Raw genomic sequence first — 19409 nt, 5'->3', positions numbered from 1 at the left:
CATTTTCTCATTTATCTCCTAAAAAAGAAATATATCCCTGAGTTAAAACAACTAAGTAGACAGAGAAAAGAAAATGCTTTTTGAAGAGAAATGTACTGAAATTAATCTTCTTGACTAAGGACTTAAGGACATTAGAATAAATTTGATTTAAAATTCTTGATGTCAAGACAGACATTTTTGTCATTTCTTCTGTAGCAAACTGAAATAACATCCAGAAAGAAAGAAAAAAAATTCCAAACTGAATTTCTAATATGGCCATATCTAAAAGAAATAAATTTAAGATGAAAACATTTATCTACAATTTTATTAGATTTATTTTTGCTTTAAGAAGTTTGTAGATCTAATAAGAAATTCATAGGTAAAAAATAATTTTAACTAGTATGATGAAGCCAGTTGAAAATCTGTGAATTATATACATAATTGTTTTGGTGAGGTTTTATACTTTCAGGTAGCTGTTAACACATGAAAGTACTGTATGATCTCAGCACTCTGATAAAAAAATTCAAACAAGATGTTGCTTATAAAAGGCCAATGAGAGTTTATACCACAGGGTTATTTTCTTTGGGGCACATGACATCACAATTGATATTTAGTAGAAAAATTATAGACAATAAAAGAATGAAGTAAAATTAAACTTCAATCATAATACGGTATAATCAACTTTCAACTTATCCATGCAATTGCTTTCTCCTCCAAAACGACTTCTTAAATTCAAAGCGTCATTAGCTCCCATGGTCTCAGGAAAACGTGAGTCTAACACATTAACCTTAAGAGGTTAGATCTATTTAAACTGATACTTTGCAATCTGTAAGAGAAATTCATACCTAATTGTTCACACAGGTATCCAAGTGTTCATTCCCCATTGAAGGGTGTAGGGCAGGGCTAAGCAATGCCTGGGGATCACTGGCAGGCCTAAGACACATGCAGTGGAGAAAGACAAAGGGAACAGGAGAGTAGAAGAGGAGGAAAGGAAAAGAGGGATAGGAAGAGGGAAAAAGAAAAGAAAGAGGCATATACGGGGAATGGAAAACCATTACCAAGTGCCTGTACCATATGATGTCTACACCTAGCCCTGCCTTCGTCCTTCAAACCAAACGGGAACAAGAATAGACATGAAAGGAGAGAACTGGAAGAGGAGCACACAAAGAAGGGATCCAGAGCAAAACACAACCTTGAGCATATCATGGGATCCAAATAAACAGAAATCAATGTTAAATTTAATCCACTCACTGTTGTGTCCTTAGGCTTAACATGAGCTCAACTAGATATCACATTACCCAGTTTTTATTTTTGGAATCCACTGGACTGTAAGAAAATGAGAGCCAAACCTAGGCAAAGTTGCTTCTTCTTGGTAGAGAGAACACCATGTTTGTTCATTTCATTCAGTAACTGTTGATTGCCTACAATGTGCTCAGTGGAGTGACGGAAACTTACAGAGGCCATTTTAAGGAAGAATGAAAATACGATTCTCTTTGTTTCCTTTACTTTTCCTAACAAGAAGATGGTCTAACATTTGTACTTTCTGACAGATACATGACACTTTAACAGAAATACACTAAAATACTATCCCAAACAAGCATTTACATTAAATGATCTAACTTCTCCATTCTACTATCAAGGGAATGAATCTCAGGCCTGAGCAGATGGGTCAATGGAAGTATAGAATGATTCTTGAAACCCTTGATTTAACATGTTCCTTTTACAGTGGCTTGGAGTGGAGTGGGGAGAGGAAGAAAGAGACTTTCTCTAGCAGATACATCACCCTTGACCCTCTTTGTATATCTGGGAACCTCATATCAGGAGCTATAGGAGTCTAGGTATCTTAATCAGAGGTTTCGTTTTTAATCAGTTTTCTTTTGGAGTCTACTTCGCTGTCACTCTGAGTTTCCCACCAATTCCTCATCCGGTAAATAGATTAGACTTGCTTCGCTAACATCTACCTACTCTTCCTTTCCCAGAACTCCCAGATAAATATTTAATGTTACCTGGTACATTTGACATTACTTAAGCACTCTGTAATATTCAATCATATAACATTTTTATCAATCATTCTGAAACATTTCTCTGCCTCTTCCATGATTACAAAATTTCTAACAAAAGGCACTGGCCAATTAAGAGATGTTAATGTAATAGCTGAATTCTGAGAAATAAAATAACTTTTACTTGCCCTTTAAGGGCAAAGACTCCAACTCAAAGGCTCTAGCAATGCCAACATGTAGAAGGGTTCAGGGAGGAACTGATAAGAGAGAATAGGATAGAGAAACCATTAACAATTTTCTAGTTTGTTTTGACTCAGTTTGGCATTATTATTTTTTGGAATACAGTTCCAGAGCTGAAATATCACATGTGATCTCTTTTAAATGAACATTTCCGGGTCAAATAAAGACCTCGCCATTTACCTGCCATTTTGTTTTCCTATATTATGCCAAATAATTGAGAGTCAACTATATTTAGAATGCTCTTCAGGCATTACATTTTCAAAACACTGAATTCATAGCCATTTTTTTTTTCTCTACGGTGCTCACTGAAGGAATTATTTGACAACATTATTTTGATTCTCTAGGTAAGATGATTTTATTTATAGTAATGGTCATTTTCTTTTTAGTAAGTAAAATGCTAAAAATGAAAATTCAAATGAGTACTATTTTGCATTTATCAGATACTATAAAAATTCAACGATGTTCTTTTAGAATAAAGTATATTCAGATATATTTCAGACTGCAGACTAATAAATACAATGAGCAGTTAACATTTCATTAGTCTAGGGCCGGCCCCGTGGCTTAGTGGTTAAGTGTGCACGCTCCGCTGCTGGCGGCCCCGGTTCGGATCCCGGGTGCGCACCGACGCACCGCTTCTCCGGCCATGTTGAGGCCGCGTCCCACATACAGCAACTAGAAGGATGTGCAGCTATGACATACAACTATCTACTGGGGCTTGGGGGGGGGCATTTAATTAGTCTAAGTCAAATTTTTTAGTTTATTTATATTAAAATATTTTATGTTTCAAAGACAATTTTTTTTTTTTGTGAAGAAGATCGGCCCTGAGCTAACATCCATGCTAATCCTCCTCTTTTTGCTGAGGAAGACTGGCTCTGAGCTAACATCTATTGCCAATCCTCCTCCTTTTTTTTTCCCCAAAGCCCCAGTAGATAGTTGTATGTCATAGCTGCACATCCTTCTAGTTGCTGTATGTGGGATGCGGCCTCAGGATAGCCAGAGAAGCGGTGCATCGGTGCGCGCCCGGGATCCGAACCCGGGCTGCCAGTAGCGGAGCACATGCACTTAACTGCTAAGCCACGGGGCCAGCCCTCAAAGACAAATTTTTTAAGACAAGACATAAATTATGTCTTGATAACAGAAGCATCTTAAATTTATTTCTCACTAATATAGAGGTTAGTGGTTATATCAAGCTAATTAAATTTCACATTTGGTCTCAATATTTTCTCTAGTCTTTTGTTAAATGCTTTTAAATCATTAATATTAATATAGTATCAACATTGACCTTTTTCTTTTGCTATCAAGTATTTTCTTTTTATTAGCAGTTACATTTTCTACTAGCAAGTCTTTCTACTGATTCATACTATGGTTGATTTTCATGACTTCTAAAATCAATTCCTTATCTTGTATGAATTTAAATAAAAACACTGCATAACTGTATCACATCATCTTTATTAATCTACTTATAATTTATTTTCATAATAGGCATTTTACTTCCATATTATTTGACGAACAGATCATCAGTTATTATTGAAGAAATTTTAAAATACCATGTTTATGGAACACTTTTTTTTTATTAGAACACTTAGTTCTGTGGAGTTCAAATAACTTTAAGGGAGATTTATTTTTAATTTCCTGAGGCATAATAACACTAAAAGTAATAGTTCTACTTTAAAATCTTATTTATAAATCTAAAAGATGACCTATTTATATAGACAGAAAAATCTTACCACAACTGCATACGTAAGTGTTCTTTATTGAGCATAAAACATACATTTTTAATGATATTCCATACCTGGCAGTCATCCACCTTTGTTCTCATTACTCCTTTCATATATTCTTTGTCCATGGTTGGAGAGACACCAAAACTATTTCCCATACATAATATTTCTGCTTTTCCATCTGGATAAGTCACTTCCACAGAACCATTCAGAATCACTGACCAGGAGTCCAGCTAATTCAAAAAAATGAAGACAAAGCAAAAAATAACATCATGACCATGCAGCTATAAATGCTAGAATACTCCCTACAAATGATTTAGCAGATCTTTCATTTTGAAGATGGGACAAATCACTCAAGTAAAGTTAACTGTTTACCAAATTCACAGAGCAAGGAATAAAGCACAGCCATATATCTACGTATTTCCATATGCCTAGAACAGGGTACACATTATTTCACTCTTTTAACTTGACTTCGGATATTCTTCTCTAAAATGATACAAGGAAGAAAATTTCTTCTGTTCTCCAAAACACATGTGAAAAGATAAAATGATCACATTGCCTCAATAAGAATATCATTTTGTTCTGACAAGAGGCATTGTATTATGAACATGTTACAAAATCTGAAAAGTTAATACATCAAAATATCTCTAGTAATATCATATGAAATACTGTAAATAAAAGAAAAATAAAATAATGAATTTGGAATACTTTGACATAACAATGAGTATCATAATTCCTAAACTATTCAAACTTATTGTTGCCTATTGTTTTTTTTAAGACGAAATAATAAAGAATTGTTTTTTTGTTCATTTGCTATTTCACGAGATCCTCAAATAGCAGCTTTTAAGTAGTAGAAATATTTACTAACCTCTTCACCATCATTTAACACTATGGTCCCAGCTCTTTCCACCACTGCAAACACCATGACAGCACAGAGCTCTCGTCTCACTGACATTGTCATATTGGCAAAAGCAGGCAACTGGTGCATAAATTCCAAGAGTTGTTCTGAAAAGTAAAAGATACTCATAGTAAAAATTACACCTTTTTTTAAAAACAAGCATTCAAAAAGAATGCTCTAGGGTTCTTTCTTTTTAAATGCCCTACAATTCTGCCCACTGAAAAATAGAATTACTTTAATTAAGCATCTTTCGTACAAGTTGAATTTCTTGCAGGTATACAAAGAATTCTGTCACTGTGGAAATGGTGACATCGCCTTGTTGATTCAGGAACCTAGTATACATTGTAATTCAAATTCTGACGGAAATGAAAAAATTAATAAACTTCAAATGGGGAATTTCTATTGAAAATGAACTGTGATCTTATTAAGGCTTATTAAGGGGTGAAATGTAACTGAAATGAAACAGAGCTCTGAGAATTCTCCAAAAAGTCAGTGGGTCCATTCCAGTGCCTTTTGGGCAAGTGGATGCCCAAAAAAGTCAGTAGAAATAACCACCTTCAATCTAAAGCTATTCCAGGATTTAGAAGCAAAGGAGTATTTTCTATGATCAGATAAATCTATAAAAATTAATCAACTAAAAAATTTACAACATTATATGATAAATGCAAATGAAAACTGATATATTATTTCTTATCCCACAAATTGGGGGGAAAAAAGTTTAATCACTTATCCTATTGGTGATGCTGTTGAGAAACAGCTTATATTTTGGTATAATTCTAGCTATTGACAAAATGGATGACTTCACAATCTTTTCAAGTCCTATGGTCTCTATTTTTAATTTTCTCTCTTATTAGGTAGCTTTACTAATTACTTACTAAGTTCTTTCCTTACTCCTCACCACGGCTCTATGAGGTGCATGTTTTCTTTTTCATTTCACAGCAAGGAAACTGAGGCTCAAAGTCATATAATTAGGAGGTGGCAGTGACATGACTCAGGACTGTCTGCCTCCAAAGCTCATGCTGGACATTATACGTAGTGATAAAGAGCACAGGGTTTGTATTAGACAGCATTTGAATACTCACTAGTTATATTACTTTGGGTAAGTTAATTAATTTCCTTAAGGCATGTTTTTCTCATTTGTAAAAGAATGATATAATGCCTACCTTCATTGGACAGTTGTGAGGATCAAATGCAATAAAGTCCCTAGCACAGAATAAATACTCGATAAACAACAACTGCAATTATTGTCATTATTGGATACAGTTTGTTAACTGCAGAAACAACACAGAATAGAAAGATATATTCCATGAAAACATTATATTTCCAGAAGGTCAGACAGGGTGGTTTTCTTTGTTCCAGCTGGGTAATGTCTGTTCTGATTAGACCCTACATCATCCCTCCTGTTTAAGACTTCACTACACAGGGTGGCTTCGTTAATCAGAAGAATAACAATGATAAGTGGTACCCAGGAACTCTGTCCATAGGACAGTGTTCTTCAGCCTGACCCAGACTGATATGTCAGGAAATCAATTTACTGTTGCAACTAGCATTTTTAAAAAAGAAGAAGAAAGAGTATCAAAGCACATCACTTACAGAAAGAACGAGTTCTGTTTAGTGAAACTTTTATTGCTGAAATGAGAAGGTGTGGTGTATGTGTCGTGCCATAAAATATATTCATTCCTGGGGACAGCAGTAAAGCAATTCTGAATACTACTGCAAGAGATGACCCATATCTATTAAATATGGGAGGTAGGGATCATTGTTTTACAAATGCACTGACCTTTCGATTTGAAACATAAAGGCAAATGAACAAGTCGTGGTCCTCTGACTAGCACATCACAGTTAGTTCTGCTGTTTCCAGACTCTGTTTTCTTCAGCTATCATCCCCCACCCTTCAACATAAAGTATTAAAATATTACCTACAGAACACACATTTTACTCTTTTTCCTCCCCTAGTAATAGCGAAATTTCCTTGGACAAGCAAATATTCGTGGTCTTAAGAAAAATATAAGACCAGAAATTAATTGTCAGAAATATTTTAAATTTAACATAATATTTTTAGACAACAAAAGTAAAAAATTACCACCACATATATAACTGAAGAATATAAAGTATATAAATATGAAATATAAAATATATTCAGTCACTAATACTTGCTATAATGATTTGAAGTGGATTGCATAGACGTTTTTCTTGATTTTTGGCAGATTCCTCCTCTATTAGTTGGTCATGATACAACAGGATAGAAAATATCTGTGTATCACATATAATAAGGATAAATAATAAAGGAGAAAGAAAAGATCTAATAATAGTAAATATATATAATTCTCTAGGCTCAGTTGAAAAACTAAAAATAAATAAATGCTTAATCAGATGGCATCTAAGAGTTTTTAAGACTCTCAAAGACTCACTAATGGTATCACTGGCTTTGTGATAACTTCTATTCTACTATTTATTACACTGGAGGATTAGAACAATTTAAAATATAAAGAATTTCTATCAGCAATCTTTAAAAAAAAATAAATAAATATAAAATGGAAGCATTTGGCTATAGGGGCTCAACATAAACTCTGATAGTGCCACAGGGATCACACAGAGTTAAAGGGATTAGGACAGCCAAGAATGCAGAGCTTGGAATGAGTAATAAGATAGTTCCTAGGACATATGGAACGAAGTAGCCATGGATGGGGGAAGCAGGACTAGTTTCTTCTATATTGCTTGGAAGAATCAGAATAATACATTAATGTGACCTATCTTATTTTGTTAAGAAAAGGGTAGTCTTGTTTATAAAAAATATTAGACATTTTTAAAAACTTTTTTTCTAGCCAATGTAACACAAAGAAAAGCCAAATAATCAACTTACAGACACCAGAAGCTAAAGTCAATTTAGAAAATTAGCTTTTCTTATTTGCTTTGGTTTAATTTTATATAAGAAATGATTAATATTAAGACTTTAAAAAAAAATCTGTGGGGTTTTTTTGGTGGTACATGAAAGCGGGGAAAAAAGGAATTCTTTGAAAGCAATCAAAGTAGTTCTCTACCTTAATGGGTCAGGGCTTCAAAACAACAAAAAAACATAAATTCACAACCATTCAATGGCTGTGCCTACAAAGTCGTGAGCTGGAGAGCACAAATGAAGCAAATCCCTTCCTTCAAAGTGTCAAAATAAAGGTACACCTAAGAATCTATGGGAACTCAAAGGCCAAATCTTTTAATTCCTGCTGTTTTTAAAATATGATCAAATATTAGCAATTTCATTTGATTCAACTTAAACCATAAACACACACACACACACTCACCATCCCTTCCCTTTTTTGTGGAGGTAGAGGAAGGTGGTTAGGAAGAGAGGCATCTGGAGAAAACATCAATTATACAGGTGTTTGTAGTTCATATGAAAGATGTCTGTTTTAACTAAATACAGGAGGATAAGTTAGATTTAACAAGAGTAACAGCAGAAGAGCTAAAGAGTTCTTTGTATTCATTTGTAGGAATCAGCATAGCTCTTGCTTTCCAGAAATTCTGGGAGAGAAAGCTTCTCAGATATGAAGTAAAAGTCTTAAATTTTCAGGAAAGACATGCTACACATATTTTAATAATCATCATTTTCTTCCGTAACTATACTAAAACGAACATATTCAAAAGAGAAAATACATTAGCTTACAAAATGATAACTTGCAGATTAATCTGTTTATAAGCATTGTTCAATCTAATTTTAAAAAAAAAACAACCTATGAGCAAAGATTCTGGATTAAGATGTCAAATTGAACACACTTCCAATTTCATTCTCTCTTTAAAACTACAATAAAGATTTTTTAAAAAGTCGGCAAGGACAAAGAAAATAGGAGAGTGAAATACAATTTTGGACACTGAAAATCAGATGAACATGTGGTTTCAGACACAAGAAAGTGAAACTCTATGTTTTCAGAGGGTAAAACAGAACCACTCCAATTTATGCTGCAGAACTCTCAAAAGACTTATGAACTACCACCAATACCTTTGGAATCGGGAGTGGAGGTGATAAAGTAGGAAATGGGCTAAAATAAGGAGGAATCAGGGATGGGTATTTGAGAAGCAGTTAAATCCCTAACTCCAGCAGAAATCTGGAAGTTAATTATCCAGGAAGGGTTAATACAGAACAAATTTCTGTGCTGAGGGCCATAGGCACAGCTGACTCCCTCTCCTCACATCATTCAGGTCTGAGCCTTTTAAAAGGGCATTTCCAATTTCCATCCCTTCCTTCCTAAAATAGGCTCCTGCTCAATCTACTCCCCCACCTCCAGCACCCCTAATCCCCACTTAATTCTTCAGACAGCAGTAGAGCAAGGACCTCATCTGCCTTTTTCTCCACTGAGTTGCGAGGACCTAGAAAGCTAAGTACATAAAAGGTGCTCAGTCACATTAGCTGCATGAATGAATGGTGACCATTACACGATATTCATCCATAAATAGTTAGCAATCCCCATAAATGACTTTAATTATATTTTATATATCTAATCCAAGGTTTTGGTTTTTCATCCCTAATTTCCTAGCATATGTACATAGCTTAAATGGTAAACGTTTTTCTTCATACATAATGTTTGCCTCCCTCAAAACACATGCAACAAGCCACTCATAATAATGTCCATATTGTCCTATATCTAACCCCAATAGACTCAGTTCCTTGAATTTCTCTTCAAATACATATCAGCCCACAAAGAGCTGGAGAAGTGGTAGAACAGATAATCCAGGCTCAGGCAAGGGTTAGAGATTCTAAACGTGTGGTGGAAAGATGACTCTCAACAGAAACTGCTCTCACTGCCAGTATTCTAAGGAAGAAGCCACAGTGCAGAAGACATACTCAAACCCTGAACCATTACTACACAATCAACTCTCACTCTGATGGCAATGGTAGGTAAAAGGAACCTCAAGAAAGGGGAAAGTGGACATAAAGCCACTTAGATTTTTAACCTCCGGATGCATTTAAAGAAAGTCTTAACCCGCCCATAGCTCATATGCTGCCAACTTGACATTTTGCTGTCTTCTTCCATTCAGTCTCATCTTCATATGGAACCAGAGTAGAAGCAAATTCATTTACATGACAATTTTACCAACTGCCACTTGACTAATGTTTACATACAGAAAATACAACCTTAATACGGACGGTGCTCAGAAGAAAATTAATGGAAGTAATATTGTTAAGAAAGACTACTGTTAATTTTTTTTTTGTCATGAAGTAAGTTAAGAAAGAGCTCATGTGGAAGGATTTTATTAGGAAGTTTTATTATTTTTAGACTCTTGAAGATATTGATTCAGTAAAATTGATTTTTTCAAAATTTTTTTCAACAAATGCTACTGTTTATACAAGGGAAATTTATTAACTAATGACTTTTTAAAGTCTACTATTCTTGGGCTCTATTATATCAGACAATTTTACCTGTAAATATTTTAAATTGCCCTTAGATTCATTTTCTCATCCAAACTCACCAATGTCATCATCTGTCCTGTCAATTGGGTCCTTCTCCAGGCAGTCTCTCACAATGTCCCTACTCATCAGAGGATCTGATGCCCTCTCAATGTCTTCTTCATCATCATCATCCTCAGAATCCACTGCTGTTTCGGGCAACCCACTCAGGTCCATATCACCAGCCTCACTTTCTGTGGCCTTAAAACACACCAAAAAAAAATTTTTTTAACTGTTTTAAGTAAATCTTTTGTACCCAAAAGAAACAAGAACAAGTCCAGTTCGAAATATTACATTTTTTCTTATATTAATTTTTCTGTAACTAAGTTACATGTCTTCAATATCAACAAATATTTATGTACCAGGCACTACGTAAAAGAATTACTTCAAAAAAACATGAGTGACTTTATCTTCTATTAAATTTTTAGTTAGGATTAATGATTTTATCTCAATAATTTTAATTGCTAATCTGAGCTGTCATACGGCATTTGAAACACAGCAGAATAAAGACAAAAAAGGTAGTATTTGTTTTCACTTCATTTTTCAAAGAGAATGGCTTAAGCTAAGAGCATAAGGGTGACAATTGGTTCTGAGCAATTCCTTCCCCAAAAGAATAGATGTGGATTTATTAATGCCAGGAAGACTGAACTACTTCTCTCCTATTAGACAGTCTTTACGAAAAAGTAAATCACAAATTAAAAGTAATTTGACAAATATGCAAGCAAAACATTAACAATTAGTTTGATTATCCCCAACTATAAATCATCAAAAAGTCTAAAAGACCATATGCCTACAAATGACACATTCTTTCTTCCCATTCCGCAACACAGTTGACTGCATCACCAATCAAACTGCAAGTAATCAAGATATACTCTAGTCCTTGAATATCTTCTTAGTCATCAGAGTCACAAATTTCAAAATGGTCTTTTCTGTTGGGCTATCTCAAGCCTAGAACAGTTATCCTTTTTAGGTCATTTTATTGCCTTTTATGATTATCATGTCAACAATACAAATATACGTATCATATTGGCCTTATTTGACATTATATACCCAGAATTCACTAACTGCTCAAGCACAGTAAAAATGAATTCAATTAAATATTAACTACATCAATCTTGAACATCACAAACGTGTTTTTCCAGATAAAATATTAAACTCTTTAAAACATTTTATTATAAAACTGTTAACTTTGTAGAAGATATATAAAGTTTACAGACTTCTAATAACTCATAACCCACATGATTTTCAAAGACAATAACGACATCTTATTTTTAATAATAGGCAAATACAGATTAAGAATAAATACATTAAAGATAAAAATATAAAATGTTGAACCTGATAATAATAATAATAAGCTAACATTGAATACTTACAACGTGCCAGGAACTGCTCTAAGTGCTTTACATATATTAACCCATTTAATCCTTAAAACAATCCTATGCAGTAAATGCCATTATTAACTTTTATTATTCTCCAAACATTCAAGTAAAGAGAAGTTATTTTTCCAAGGTCATGCTAATGATGAATTGTGGAATCAAGATTAGAACCAGGAATTCTGGCTTCAGAGTCTTAACCACATCCTAATCTGTCTCTTTATAACAGATACTTATATAAGGCTTTATACTTTTTCTATAATTTATTTTGTCAATATTTAAAGAATAAATTGTATTATTTTCTTATCAACAAAATTTCACCTTTCTAAAGTCTTGGTTTACACTATAGAACATAAGATTTAATCCCACATTTTGAAGCAATATAAGCACGTTAATATTTTCTAAAGTTTAACAAAAAGAATTTTAATCACATTTTCAGTTCTTTAGATACAATTTCCTGAACTAAAGTACATACGTTATAAGAAAAAACTAAGGGGAAAATAATTGAAGATAGAATACCTAATGAAGACAGAATAATTGAAAACGAAAAACCTAGTGTCTATAAAAGCTCTTTAAACAATGGCCTTAATAAATGCTATTGCTTAGGTAAGACCCAATTACGAGCAGAGGTGCTCCAGCTGGGAGAGCAATAAGACCTGCGGCTGAGGCAGAGAGAATTAATTGTGGCGTGCTCAGAAACACATCTCCTAATTTAAATTCAGAATTCACAGAATTGTCTCTGGATTCTAGAATGAAATTGAAGTAGAACTTGATGTGATGTAGTATGCCAAGGCTTGATCAGAGAAACTAGGCCAACACTGTTATCACCACCTCATTTCTGAAGTTTAGAAATGTGACAATTTGCTAATGTTTGCTATGATTACATTGTCACCCCAGTTTCACCTTAAGATTGCAGATTATTATTCATCACCTTATATTTTCAAATATACAGGTAATCAGTCCTCTATATACACATTCTTTAATATTAGCCTAGAATGAAGAAGAAGCAACACTGAAGACAGAAATAAAAACAAAACCCCAAAAAACTCTTTTAAATAATATAGTCATATAACTTTAGGTTTTTCTTTAATTTTTAAACTTCTAACATATGGTAAGAGATGAAAAGTATATTTTATACCATCCCAAAGGTTCATTACTATCATTTAAATAAATTATATTTAAGTCTTAAGTAGAACAAAAAGACTTTCAAGTGTGAATTGGACTAATCTCTCTAAAACTGAAGCCTCCACCCCACTTATGTAAACGATCATTAGTTGTTTTCCATCTCTGTTAAATATATTCCATTCTTTAAGAAACCAAATGTTCATAAAATAACATTCACTAAACCAGTAACTTAGAGTATTTTTATTTGAAATAAACGTCCATTTTATTTTAAAATACTACAGAATTCCTTTTAAATAGAACTTGATAAACAATTTTTTAGGACTCTAATAATTTCATAACACCACTGCGTCATGAATAATGAGACGTGTAGAGACTGAGTGGAGTTAAAAATTTAATGAACACCAACTGGTCTACAGGAGAAGCATACTAAACTTATGAGGAGCGCCTGGAACCTAGTGTTACTGAATTTATATTTGCTGAATGAACAGAAAAACTCAGAGTTTAGTATTTCAAATCTCAGCTTTACCATTCATTAAGTGACTTTAGCAAAGTTACTTAACCTCTATGAAAGCAGTTTTATCATCAGTAAACTGGAGTTACATCCAGCCATTCATAGGACTATTCATGGATCAAATAAGGGAAAAGAAAGCCAGTTATAGGCTACATCAAAAGTCGCTTCCTCAAGGGGATAGATTTTTCATCTCAGTACTTGCATACATTTACCTCTCCCCATTCCAGCAATGAGCTTGCACATTATTTATACTGGCAGAATTTGTCAACAATAACAAAATTCCGTTAAACACTCCAACCTCTTACAAACTGTAAAAAATTTTTTCTCAGGCTAACAGCACCCATTAAATTTTGGCTAAATGGCGCATACAATAATTATAAAAATAGTGATCCTTATATTAAATGACTACCATATTTCTAGCACTACTTATTTGATGCTTTTAATACATAATAATTAATCTTCATATTGATTCAGCAAATTAGGATCATTACCCCTATTTTTCAGATGAGAAAACACTAAGGGAAATTAAATAAATTGTTCAGTGTAAACAAAACAAAACAAAACCTAGTAATTGTGCCAGGACTCAAAATCAGGTCTGATCAACACAAACTACTAAATACTTTGCCCAGTTTTCTCAATAAACTGTCTTCATAAAGAAAATAGGTAAAATATAATAACATAAAATGTTTTCTGCTTTGTTAAGTCATAAAACATAAAATGTTTAAAAATATATATGTGCATATAAACAATACACTGGCTATTTTCTAGCTTCCTCCAAACTACAATATTACTAAGATTAATGCTAGTTTTTAAATTCTTCTATTCTAAATAAAGATACACACACAGACGAGTATATTTAAAAGGTATCTGATTGTATTTGTCTCAGGAGCAAGAAGAAAGGCTTATATATTTCAGTTAGGCAAATAATCCTGTCCTAAATTAATTTACCTTCTATATGTTTGACCTAACAAGTTAGATGCACATCATAGTTAAATAGTAATTTTCTCATAAAAACTAGTAATATTCTTAGATTGATGCTGAAAAGCTCTATGATTTATTTAAATCAAGAGGGACTACATATATTCCGTTATTATAAATACAGTTCTTAAAACCACTTTATTTTGCATTTTTAAAAGGATATCAAAAAGTGAACAAACTGAGGAAATATTAAATGCCATAAAGCTCTAGTGAAGTGTTAATTTAACAAAAATAAAAATAAAATTACTACTGCACATTTTATCATTAAGTACTTAAAAAGCATTTACAAAGAAACCTTTTTGCTTGTTAAATATCTCACACATATACCCATGTTTAAGAGGTATGCTTACTAATTATTCTTGATGTAAATAAATTTTGTGCAGAACTTCAAACATACATATTTAACCCAAATAGCTCCTAAGTCAGACCCTGAATAAATTTATGCTAGAAAGTTATTTTAAATGCTAATGCTGGGGCTGGCCCCGTGGCTTAGCGGTTAAGCGTGTGCGCTCCGCTGCTGGTGGCCGGGGTTCGGATCCCAGGCGCGCACCGACGCACCGCTTGTCCTGCCATGCTGAGGCCGCGTCCCACATACAGCAACTAGACAGATGTGCAGCTATGACCTACAACTATCTACTGGGGCTTTGGGGGAAAAATAAATAAATAAATAAAATTATAAAAAAAAATAATAATAAAAAAAATAAATGCTAATGCTGATGTTAATTTAACTGAGACAACAAAGTGAGCAGGAACTGCCGACAAAACCATATATATGTAGAAAGTATGAAAATGTATTTGAAAACAATATAATGTTTGCATTGTCTAGTTTGTGTATCATAATTTATGCTGTTTCTAATTTTAGCAAATCAATGTCTTTTATTTCAATATAGGCTTTAAAAATATATACACAGGGGCTGGCCAGGTGCTGTAGTGGTTAAGTTCACACATTCTGCTTCGGTGGCCCAGGATTCTCGGGTTTGGATCCCAGGCACAGACCTACACACTGCTCATCGAGCCATGCTTTGGCAGCATCTCACATACAAAATAGAAGAAGACTGGCCCAGATGTTAGCTCAGGGCCAAGCTTCCTCACCAAAAAAAAAAAAAATACACATATGCCTAAAAGAAAGGAATAATTCTTCAAAGCTCTTAATATAAATTGTTAGGCTTCCTTCCAAAAATTACAATCTACAATAGGTGTAGAATGTCTGTCTATAAATATTTATTATAAGTAAGAAAGTCTGTGCTAATTTGATAGGAAAAAGTTTCATATTTAAATCCTCATATTCTTAATTACTAATACATTTTAAACATTTTATTTAAGGTACAGACATTTTCATGTTCTCTTCTGCAAACTACCTACTTTCGTCCTTTGAATATTGTTATATTGTGAGCCAAATATTTTTCTTATCAACTTGCATAAGTGAGTTACATTATAACTTTAATTCTTTGTCTCAATTGACCTTTTAATTATTAAATTTTTTGATCATTCATTATACCATTAAGAGTTTGCTAACTCTTTAGTTTATCTGGAATTTAATCTTAATTATGATATAAAGTGAGACTATAAAATGACTCCTGCACCCCAAAGACCATTTATTGAATAATTCATCACTTTCTTCATTGATTTGTGAGGTTTTCTCTATTATATATTATATCCTTACACATGAATTCTGTTTTGTTTGAACTTTCTGTTCTATTGATTGATCTATTTTTGTACAACTATTTCCAGTCCACCTAAGTCACGGCTCTGATAATAATACCATTTAACCAGGACATGTCATGGCTGGAAATTGCATTGTCTCATATCACCAACTTAGGCATTCTGCTTTCTATCACCAACAACTGCCTGCTTTTCAGCTTGCTTCCTTCTGCTTCCAGGGTAACCCCTTTTCATCTCAAGCATAATCTTCAGTCTTCAAGACCCTACTACCTTCTATGTCTAGCTCTCACATCTCAAGCTTATATTCTCTAGTCTAATGTTTCAATGACATTCATTCAACACATCTTTACTGAATGCCTATGATTTCCTGGCTCTGTAGTAGGTTCTAGAGAGAAAATGGAGACAAGACACAGAAATTCCCTGCCTTCTTGAAGCTGTCATTCTAGTACGCAGATAGAACAACATAGAAAGTAATAATCGTTTCAATTAAAGTCTAAATAAAAGGACTAGTCAGGAAAGGAACCAAAATGTAGGATCCACTTTACAGAGAGTAATAAGGAAAGAACTCTCTCAGAAGATGGTACTTGAAAATGAAGGCAGAAAAGGATCAAGCTAGGAGAAAACATTCCAGGCAAAAGGCATGCAAAACAAAGCTCTGTGGTTAAAAAGAGCTTGGCATGTTGCTCCATTCGTCTTTGTGTTACACTCACTGAACAAAACTTCAGTCCTGGGTGAAGCCAAATCTTTGCTTTCTTTGTGCTTACTGTGGAGAAAATTGCTTAACAGGGCAGAGGGAAATCAGTCTGTATTTGAGAGCACCAACTCAACTGAGCTTTCATTGCTCTGGTCAATTTGCTCTCCTACTCTCTGAAACTACTATTTCAAAACTTCTGTCTCCTTAAAACTCTCTATCCACCAACTCTCTCACTCTCAACAAATGAACTTAACTCTTGAGAGAGAAAAACAGAAGCCAACAGATAGAAACTCCCTCAACTCCCAAATTCCCCACTCCAAACCTACCATGATATGTTCCTGTTACAACAGAAGAGAGTTTCTTTTCTTAAAGCTAGTTATTCCACTTTGCTCTTGAATTCCTCTCCCCTCACCCTCTCAGGAAAATTATTCTACTCTTTTCTCTCTTGTACACAGCACTCAACTTCAACTTCACTGTGTCCATCTCGTGAGCATTTATACTCGCTTCAATGTGACAGCTTTCTCCTAAGTCAGAATTGTACAAAGATTAGATGGGCTGCTATGGGAGATAGTTGCCCATCCCTGGAATTGTTCAAGAATAAAGTGGATGAGTGATTGATAGGAGAGTAGCAGAGGATTCAAATACAAGATTGGTCACTGAACCAGGTGCATCTCTCAGATTTCTTATCATCTTAAGAATTTCTGATTTAAATATAATAGAGATGATCTATTGGGGATCTCTCTATTAAATGTTAAGTTTTGTATAGCCAATAATTAAATCCTTAGATACATCAATGGAGTTTTCCTTATAAAGGATATAAACTTAACAGGTTATATGCCTGTCATCAAGTTTGAAATGAATAGCCTAGCAACTTAACTAAAGTGAATCAAAATACACAGGGATCTTCTTTTCCATCTATACCCCAAGAGAAAGTCCGACTATAGGCTGCAAGCTCCAGCCATGTCAGAGCAATTTGGAGTTCTGACCCACATTCTCGATTCACAGACATTCTGATGGTAGCTGAGGACAGCAGAAGGACCAGCAAGGATTTCCTCATGAACTTACCCCAGCCTACTCAAGGCAGTAACATATAAAGCTAGAATTCCCCTCAGAATATGTCTCAATAAATTATATAAACAACTTTATAAGTTGACCTTATAGAAGTTCCATTCAGGTTTGTATATACTTGAAGAAAGCAGTGATAACTGCTACAACCTCAAGCTGTGTTCCCACTACAGATCTTTAAAATGTATAATCATTTCAAAGTTTATAAGACAAGAGCTCTATCATGATGTTTCAATTAAGATAAGCTAAAGCACAGCTTTTACTTATACTGGTCATTATTCTATTATAAGGGATACTTTTGAATAAACATTAAAAAAATCAACTTCTAAAAATAGGCAGGGGGTGTGAGGGAAGGAGAGTAAATTTACTCTGATCCACCACCTTCTCCTCCTGTAACATTTGAAAATGGGATTACTTTCTAAAGATTTAATTACATGTTAACACTTAAGGCATCAAAGTAGAAATCTGAAAAGTTACTTTAAAGAGCCAGATAATTATATTTATTATTCCAAAATAATAAAGAAATTTTTAATCAGCCAAGAATCTGCAAATAATTGCATTTGTGGCTGTCAACTATTAGTAAGTTCTCTACAACACCCTCAAATTATAGAAAAGTGTGTACCTATTACCTCCTTAAAAGAAAATTAATTTTCTAAGATATACTAAATTTAGGACTTACACAAATATGTTTTGCCCTGATGGTATTCTAATTGTTTAGTTACTTTCAGTAATTGTTTTAAAAAAATAGAAACTTAGCACTGCCTAAATACATCAACGACCCTGTAACACTTTAGAAACACTTGTTTCTAAAGAAAGGTACTTTTATGGTCATCTCATACCACGATTCCTAAGAAGCCAAGAATTATACTTTGCAAAGTGAGTATTATATTCTTTTTGTTTGAAACCATCCAAAATCCAATATTAGTAATCTGTATTTAAAGACCCCTAAAAAGGACCTTTCTTGCATCTTTTAGTCACTTTTCCTAAATTTGCACTTTCTAAGCCAATGAACTATTCCTTAACAATTAAAACTACTTTGCTTTTAAAACATTTTTGGAATTCCATAGTTTAGTTTTTTTCTATCCATCAGTATCATAAAAATTTATTTTAAATTACCTTAATCTATAGGTAATTTAAAAAATTCAAGAAAAACAATTCAATGATCCAATCTTAATCATCTCTTCCCTTTTGTCATACCCAAGACTTTAATAAGAAAAACTTACTACAAAAGCATAATTCTGTTGTTTTCTCCTACAGTTTTAGTCATGAGTCATAAACCTAATATACCTATAGTAAAATTAATAAAATATTTAACGTCAAGAGTAACATTTCCATTGTAATGACTCTATTTAAAATTCATTACAGAGCAGAGGCAAATACAATCAGACACTAGTTCTACTTCCTAAAACAAACATATAACATACTATATGTCTGTGTGAAGCATAAACATTAACATTTTCTGTACACGTATGCACATATAATATACACATATATTTACTTTATAGATGCTATCAATTAAGAATCATAAAACTCCTTAGAATACATGAAAATAAAGCAAATGACAAGGAAAACACCTTCTTACCTGGTAGATATCAGAAAGACTGCTGCTTCCAGAATCACTAGTGATACTACATCCTGAATGGCTAGAAGAAACGTGTGTCACCTGTGGGTGGAGACTATCAGTAAGGTGTAGTTTTGTGAAATCTGCAGGAAGCTATGGAAGGAG

At 33.5% G+C, this 19409-nt stretch overlaps 1 protein-coding gene across 13 annotated transcripts in view; it reads right to left on the bottom strand.

Annotated features, from left to right (window-relative positions):
• The window catches only part of RAPGEF2 (Rap guanine nucleotide exchange factor 2), a 243044-nt gene that overhangs the window by 31015 nt on the left and 192620 nt on the right, over nucleotides 1–19409 (bottom strand). For 12 of the 13 annotated variants that reach the window (XM_058550277.1, XM_058550284.1, XM_058550280.1 and 9 more), the window contains 4 exons: nucleotides 19266–19397; nucleotides 10299–10476; nucleotides 4806–4942; nucleotides 4012–4170 (listed from right to left, as the gene is read on the bottom strand). In XM_058550277.1, the coding sequence (XP_058406260.1) occupies nucleotides 4012–4170; nucleotides 4806–4942; nucleotides 10299–10476; nucleotides 19266–19397 (606 nt within the window). Of the gene's footprint in view, nucleotides 1–4011; nucleotides 4171–4805; nucleotides 4943–6615; nucleotides 6845–10298; nucleotides 10477–19265; nucleotides 19398–19409 lie in introns of those variants that run through there. The other variant, XM_058550286.1, reaches the window with a different exon arrangement.

The sequence above is a fragment of the Diceros bicornis genome, chromosome 11, assembly GCF_020826845.1.
Source record: "Diceros bicornis minor isolate mBicDic1 chromosome 11, mDicBic1.mat.cur, whole genome shotgun sequence".
Classification (NCBI taxonomy): domain Eukaryota; kingdom Metazoa; phylum Chordata; class Mammalia; order Perissodactyla; family Rhinocerotidae; genus Diceros; species Diceros bicornis.
The sequence above is the reverse complement of the archived record's forward strand: the minus strand, read 5'-3'. Positions and strand labels throughout refer to the sequence as shown.